Genomic DNA, 8,125 nt, shown 5'->3' on the forward strand with positions numbered 1-8,125 from the left:
GGATGGATGGATGGACGGATGGATGGATGGACGGATGGATGGATGGATGGATGGAAGAATGGATGGATGGAAGAATGGAAGAATGGATGGATGGATGGATGGATGGATGGAAGGAAAGATGGATAGATGAATGGTTGGGAAGAATCATTCATGGTATGCAAAGATGCTCCTGCTGACTCACTACCATAGCTTAGGTGTTTTACATTCTTTTTTTGGTGATGGTTTGGCTTTCCACTAATGAGAAGTATTTGTGGAACTGTTTGGGTCTACTTAAGAGTTTATATGGAAAGTGGCCATAAACCAGAGAGACTAAAACCAAGTAGCATGGCATACCAGTGGCTTTATCAAGTTACCATCCACTAATCAAGCAGTTCTCCACTCTTTTCTCTGGCTGCCAGAACACAGGGCTGGTGACACTCACACGCAAAACACCCTCCTATGAGACGAGAAGCCCAAACTCTGCATGATTCCTAGATTTCTAGCTAGATGTCCCCTCTACTCCCCCACACACGCCTTTTCCCTGGCCAAAAAAGCATATGCAAATGTAAAAACAAGAATGCTGTTATTACAGGGCAGATCTTGCTCCTACTCTGTATCATTAAAAAATAAATCACTTGCCATTTTCATAGCAAAATTTCATAGCAAGACCTGACAGCGATGTGAAGGTTAGGGTTAGGCTCATATCTCTACCTACAATTCTCATTTGCCAAGAAACCCCAAGGAGCCCATGGACACGGAGGCTGGGCCTGTGACCCCACGTCCCACAACCCCAGATGGGCCTGGCTGAGCCTGCAGCAGCAGCTCAGGTGTGCTGGTGCACGGCAGGTGACCCAGAGCAGACTTACCAAAACGGATTTGTGATTGGCTTGGAGCCTGGCGATGGCGTTTTCATTCAACCTGAGTTTCCGCTCCAGCTCTAACTGGGTGTCCCGAAGCTCAGCCTAAGAAGAGGGAAGAATGGCATTAAGGAGTGCGCACAGAATGTCCCCAAGAGTGATGGCACTATCCGCTCTTCTTGCACGGAAAGGAGAATTTGACCTTGGGAGCTGCCTCAGAAGCCACCTGGAGGGCCCTAAATGGACACAAAGGGTCAGCTGTGTGCCAACACCTCCTGGGGCTGAACTCAGCATGATCGGCTGAATATACCATGAGTTGTGCGGCTCTGGTCATCCCTTCCAGCATTTAGATGGATTACCTCCTATCACCCTGACCACACCCATGTTAGCTAAGTACCGTTATCCCCATTTCACAGATGATACAATCAAGCCACCTAGTCAAGGTCACACAGTTCAACAGTGGAGTCCAACCCAGCCAGTCTGCCCCCAAAATAACCTAACAAGCTGGAGCCAAGGGTGGGGACCCCAGCTTTTCTACTTAGCAGCTGATCCTTTGGAAAAATCTACTTAACGTCTCCAGACTTCCATTTTTTCACCTGTGAAATGGGGATAACTAAAGCACCCAACCCATGGGGTTTTTGTGAGGATTGAATGAGATAGCGTGTGTTAATGCAAACTTGCTCCAGTAGCTGGAACACTGTGTGTGCTCTACCAACGTCAGCCATCATGGGGGCCCTTCTTCTTGGTTACTGCTACTGATGAGGGAGCAGAAGGCTAGCTGAAGACAAAGCATAAGCTGACACCCTGCAACCTCCCCCCCACCCCCCACTCTTAGGTGGGACCTGTGTGACATTCTTCCAGGGATCTCCCAACTATCTTAATATTAATACCTTGCTAGAGGGGAAAACAACCTTGACAATAGTGAGGGCTCAGGTATCTTGCAGGCTGGTCCTCTTCAGCATATGAAAGTTCTTTTGAAACCTCTCTTTTACTTACTTCCCCCAACTCCCAAGTACATCATCACCACTCCTCAAAATCCCAGGACAGCAGCTCTTTCTGCCCACAGGTCTTGTCCCCGTGCTTTAATAAACCACCATTTTTGCACCAAAGACGTCTCAAGAATTCTTCCTTGGTTGTCGGCTCCGAACCTCACCCCATCGAAGCTCACCTATATTCCAAAACCACGTTACTACCATGGCTGCTTTGCATCACACACTCACGACTCCCGGAGGCAGGCAGAGTTGGCCCTCCAGGCCTGGGCAAGTGCCTGTCTGAGAACCTCAGGTTTGCCTGCTCTGACCCCACTACCTTCTCCACCCTTCCCTTTGGAGACTCCCTAAGCACCTTCTGCCAAGAAGTGTGCCAAGGCATGAGGCCTAAACCTTTGCAGCCTTCAAAGGCCCTCCAAGGGCATGAGTCAGCAAAAAAAGAAAAGAATAGCTCTAAAGGCTTTCAATAGGTCATATCAGCATCGGAAGCTGCATGTTTGCACCCTGAGCGAACTCGGAGGGCATCAGTGGTCTCTGCTTTTTCCCACCGAAGCCTAGGGGGAATTCCAGGCCCCCTAGTGAGGGTAGCCCAGGTGGGTGGCTCACTCTGCAGAAGTCAGGTAACTTCTTAGTTTTGTTTTGTTTGGCTCAGGATCTGGGGTGCTGACTTGGAGCTGAGGGAGCTCTGTGACCCCCACCCCCACCCCTGAAACCTGTTTGGGGGTAAGGGGAGGGTCTGGCCTATTTGGGGGCAGTCGTGGAAGGGGGGAAGGAAAAGGGGGAAATGTGAAGTGCTTGTTTAAAGGTGGTGAAGGGCACAACCGAACCCACCCTGGCAAGGGTCACGGGCAGCCCCAGCAGGATCCAGGGCCATGGGGAGACTCCCAGGGAGTAGCCAGGGAGGGGGCACTTTCCCTTGCCTGTAGATTGCCATAAAAGGAGAAAAGGACTCCTGAGTACCTAATGGGGACCTCTCTGAGTGAGTCACCCCAAAGGAAGGCACTCCGGATTACTACAAAAGGTGGGGCCGCTTTGGGACACCTGTATCTCCAGTTATTCCTGTTCCTAGAAAATGACAGGATGACTCGGGCTCTGGCTTTAAGGTTTCCCAAGATACTGGCTATACACACGTCTCAGGCCAGGGTGGACTCAGCACAAAAGCAGGAGAGTGGTGCCAATGAAGGCAGACAGCCCTGTATCGAAGGGCACGGTTAACTGCTCCCCAGAGACCCGTGAATACCTGCAGCTTGCAGAAACTTGGCTCCTGCTCTACAAGAAGACTGTGTCCGCAGGATGCTTCCAGTCCCGAATCTTCTGGAACTGAGGCTAAGGCTGAATGTAGTGTGACCCATGATCTAAGATAGATCTTCCCACCTCCAAGAACCCTGCCCTGCCCTCACTCCTGCTGACAATTCCCTCCTGGACCATGTAGTTCTGTTGCCTCAGCCCTTGGGCACTCCAGGGAGCCATGGAACTTGCCTTGGCTTCCTCATTCGAGTCCAAGCTCCCTGAGGACAGACAGTGTGGTCTTACACTGAGCCCATAGGAAGGAATCGATGATGTCTGATAAGCTGGAGGAAGAACAGGAAAAGAGCCACGTGCACTTCCAGGGTCAGAACAAACAAGGAAATGGCCAAAGGAGTCCAAGTTTTATCAGGCATTGCATGCATGCAAGCACGTACATAGCAAGGCCAGCTAATCTGAAAAGCAAAGAGGCCTTAGGAAGCTGACCTGGGGCAGAGAGAAGTCCCCATCAGGAAGAGCCGGGATCTGGTAGACCAGCAAGATAGAACATGTATCAAAGAACACCCACTTCCCAAAATCCAGAGGTTCTGCCCACTGGCATAGCTAGAGACCAGAGAAGCTTCAGGAGGGGCTCCCTTGGTTAACTGAGAAGTAAGTGGCTCTGTGGATCTGATGCAGGATCTCAGCTGTTTTGTGTCCTCGTGACTGACACTGCCATTTACATTTTCCTACAACAACATGCCTGCTTGAGTCATTAGCCCTTCAGTGAGTCACTCCAGCAGGGTGGGGCTAGCTGACAGGGATATGAGGCTTCTGGAGCCTTCATTTGCCTAGTAAAACTTTCACAATAATCCTGATGGCATCTGCAGTCTCATCGAGTCACCGTGTCTTCTGGGCTGGACTCTTGGGCTCCTTGCAAGAAATCTTTTGGCTCCTAAGATTTGGCAGAGCCACCTAGAGTGTGGCTGCACTTACGAAGGAAACTTGCTCTCTGAGCTGAAAACAAGGACACAGGAAAGAAATGGCGAGAGCTCTCTTAGGCAGAGCAGAAGGGCGGAGGTTTTGAACTGGGGTCCTCACCAAAAATCTGGGGTGTGGGGCTGTTGGATTGTACCTGTGGCCATGATTGCTTTTCAACACCAAAAATAGCTCTGGAGCCCCTTACCCAGTTTTATGTTTTAGCTTACACAGCTCTCCCCGAGGATGCCTGAATTTAGGATTCCATATATGCTCTGCTCAACTCTTCCTGCTCAGAATTACAATTACCCTAACTCTCTGCCATGCAGCAGTTTACGCTGTGTTTAAAATCCATATTGTATCCATGCCAGTCTTAGTAGTTCTACTATATGTGTGGCAGGATTTTGGTACCAAAAAAAAAAGTAATGTTATAATTTTGTGATCTTAGGGTCCTTCACCCATGTTCCCCGTGTAGGGTGGCTTTCCAAAAGCTTCCATTCTTCACCCCATGACTTAGTTGTCTGTTGGAGTTTGGCAAAATGTGAAGATAAAAAGAATTGCCACCCCATAGTAGAGTTATCTGAGGAATGAGAGTTACCTGAATGAGAAAATCCACAGAAAGCATTTGGCACAGGGCAATGCTCAAGGGGGACGATTTTGCTCAACTCTGTCGAACTTTTCCCTTTGACCTGTCCATCTGTTGATACAGAGCCTCTCCATGGTTACGGAAGAGCATTATACTGAGCCTCATCCTGGTTATGAGTGGCAGAGAATTGCTTTCCTGACAGGACATTTCCCTGATGCCGGAAACACTGGAAAAAGTTGACAAGTGGCTCCCTGCGCTGGGAATGGTGACTCATTGCCATCTGGAATCCAGAGATTTCCAGAACAATGGCCACTAACACTGGATAAAATCTGTGCCTAAGAAAGGACATGGAGGAGGGGCCCTGGCAATTACAGTGCCCTTTCCAGAAAGCCCTTCCCTTTGCTGCCCAGGAACCTTGGACGGAGGACATTGGACACAAGGCTTCCGCCCTGTGCTGTGCAAATAGGGAGCTGCTGATGGGATGAACATAAGGAATGTGGGACAGAAGTCAACAGCAATGCCCTACTGAGGAGAACAACAACAAAAAAAAGCTCCTGAAAAGTCAAAGTATGAGAAACAAAGAATACAAAGGAGCTAAATCCATTCCCAAGAACTTCCCCATGCTCTCTCTGCTTTAGGGCAAAGAAAAGCTGGTTGTTCTAGAAACAGTTTCCCTATCTGATGGGAATAAAATTACAGGCTCTGAGCATGGTGTTTCTTAGTCCCTCCTGGTACCTCTATCTGATGAGGAACTTCTATTTTCCCGAAGTTAAGCCGTCCTTGACATTGTACCTGGAGGTAAGTTTTCAATTCTAGGCTACCTCAGCGTTTTTTTTCCAAGCTCTCAGATTTCACTCTAGAGGAGCACTTGCTACTGATCTCCCGTTCGGGGTAAAGGGGAAGAAGAGAAATTGGGCAAAAGGTTTGACTTTTTTCTCTTGAGTTTCTGCCAAGGCTTCCACTTCATTAATTGCCACACAGATCCAGCCAGAAGGAGACGTCACTGCCCTAAGCCCCAGAAATCTTTTTTTTTTTTTTTAAAGATTCCATTCATTTATTTGAGAGAGCGCGAATGAGAGAGAGCACATGAGAGGGGGGAGGGTCAGAGGGAGAAGCAGACTCCCCACCGAGCAGGGAGCCGATGCGGGACTCGATCCCAGGACTCCAGGATCATGACCTGAGCCAAAGGCAGTCGCCCAACCGACTGAGCCACCCAGGCACCCCCCCAGAAATCTTGCACCCCACACCCAAACACGCATCCGTCACCTAAAGCGGAGTGACAGATAGGAAGCTAGCAAGAATGAGGTGAGACAGGCACACACAGAGGTAAGTATAGGGACAGCCGGATACAGGTGGGAGCAGAGTGGCCCACTTCAGTTTCTAAAGCCAAGTGCAATAGACATTTACCCTGGACGGATAGCCAAATGCTAAGGCTAAAGTGCTTGTCAGGACAGTGAAGTCGGGGAGCCCCAGGAGCTGCGGGGGTGGTCCAGCCTCTCCCTGGGCATGCCATCTCCGTCCCTCCCTCTCCTGGATGGACCCCAGCACTCACCTCCTTGTCCCTGCGGGCAGCATCCAAGGAGACCGAGGCGTGGCCCTTGTGCTCGTCCTGGCCACACTCCTGGCAGATGCACTGCCCGTCGGGGCGGCAGAAGGCGACCAGGGGGCTGTGGTGGGCAGGGCAGGTGCGCAGGTCCCGGTCCTTCACAGGCTCGGTCAGCTGGTGGCTGTGCAGTTTGCTGTTCTCCTGGTGAGGCCGCAGGTGCTCCTCGCAGTAATTCACCATGCAGGTCAGGCAGGACTTCACCGCCTTCACCCTGCCAGTCCCGAGGCAGAAATCACACAGGATCTCCGCCTCCCCCTCAACGTCAGGACCCCCCTGCCCTGCAGAGCCGCTGCCCTGTCCCTCTGTCTCCTCCTGAGAGCTCCCCGGGGAGCCCATGTCCTCTTCTTCAGCCGGGCTGCTCGACCCAGAGTCTGGGCTGACAGTGGCCAGAGGGTGAGCGGCGATCCCGGGCAGTGGCCCTGGAGCCATCAGATCCAACTCAGCCATCTGGAAGACTGGCGCCGGAGCCGTCCTTCCTCTGCCCCTTGGCCCAGGATCTTGTGCGGCCCAAGCCAGGCTAGAAAACCACGCCTAAATGATTGCAGCTGTCACGGGAGTTAACTGTTTCCGCCCTCCTTCCCGGAGGAAGCTCAGTTAATCATTACTCAGTTAATCATTTCTTGGATGGCCGCCGGCTACCGTGATCACAAGGCAGCTAGGTTCCTCGGGCTGAGGACGGCTGCTCACAAAGTCTCCCCAGGGGCTCAGGCCCCTCCTCGGGTCCAGCCCCGAAACTTCTATTCCTGCGTGAAATCATTCACCCCATAGGCTCAGCCGAAGACCGCGTGGTTCGGTGGCTGCTCTGGAAAGAATTCGAGACTCCCGAGGTCTGTCTTAAAAAGCCTGCATTGCTTTATGGGGCTTCACGGGGCTACATTTTTTTTTTTTTTTTTTTTTTGCCTTTTTTAAAGGGATCTAAAATGTAAGGACTTCAGCGATAGGGCAGCCCTTCGTCCCTTCCCATCTCGTAGAACTGGACATGAGGCCATCTAGGAAAAGGAGGATACATGCCCCTGACCCTGACCTTGTCCATACCACCTTCTTGCAAATGGGTGTTCAGGGGGATCAGAGGGTCAGGGAAGAACCTGTCTCCTTCCACATAAAAGCTCCATTCAGGGGTGCCTGGGAGGCTCAGATAGTTAAGCGTCTGCCTTCGGCTCCGGTCATAATCCCAGGGCCCTGGGATCGAGTCCCGCATGGGGCTCCTTGCTCAGCGGGGAGCAGCCTGCTTCTCCCTCTGCCTCTCTCTCTCTGTCTCTTATGAATAAATTAATGGGGGCGCCTGGGTGGCTCAGTTGGTTAAGCGACTGCCTTCAGCTCAGGTCATGATCCTGGAGTCCTGGGATGGGGTCCCGCATCGGGCTTCCTGCTCGGCAGGGAGTCTGCTTCTCCCTCTGACCCTCCTCCCTCTCCTGCTGTCTGTCTCTCATTCCCTCTCTCAAATAAATAAATAAAATCTTTAAAAATAATAATAATTAATTAATTAATAAAATCTTAAAAAAAAAAAAAAGCTCCATTCAGACAGCTCTCCTGGGCTACGAGTCCCGCGTGGTTCCTAGAAAGAGGTGTGTACCAAGAAACAGTCCCTTTGCCCACTTAATAAGGTGTTTCTGGACACAGTGTTTGAGTTCCTTTGTGCTACCATAATAACAAAGTACCACAGACTGGTTGATGTAAACCACAGAAATTAATTTTCTCACAGTTCTGGAGGCTAAAATCCAAGATCAAGGTGTCAGCGGGGTTGGTCTCTTCTGAAGTCTCTCTCCTTGCCTTATAGATGGCCACCTCCTCCCTCTGTTTTCACATGGCCTTCCTTCTGTGTCTGTGTTCTGATCTCCTCTTCTTATAGAGACACCAGTCATACTGGATTAGGACCCACCCTAGAGACCTCCTCTTAATTACCACT

General features: G+C 50.8%; 1 protein-coding gene across 1 annotated transcript in view; it reads right to left on the minus strand.

Annotated features, from left to right (window-relative positions):
• TRIM16 (tripartite motif containing 16) overlaps positions 1-6,703 on the minus strand; it is a 20,496-nt gene extending 13,793 nt beyond the window's left edge. The window contains exons 1-2 of the mRNA XM_021694842.1: positions 6,166-6,703; positions 846-941 (exon numbers count right to left, since the gene is read on the minus strand). Of these exons, the coding sequence (XP_021550517.1) occupies positions 846-941; positions 6,166-6,666 (597 nt within the window). The 5' untranslated portion in view covers positions 6,667-6,703. The remainder of the gene's footprint in view (positions 1-845; positions 942-6,165) is intronic.
• Positions 6,704-8,125: the final 1,422 nt, after the last annotated feature.

This window comes from Neomonachus schauinslandi, chromosome 15, assembly GCF_002201575.2.
Source record: "Neomonachus schauinslandi chromosome 15, ASM220157v2, whole genome shotgun sequence".
NCBI classification, from domain to species: Eukaryota; Metazoa; Chordata; class Mammalia; order Carnivora; family Phocidae; genus Neomonachus; species Neomonachus schauinslandi.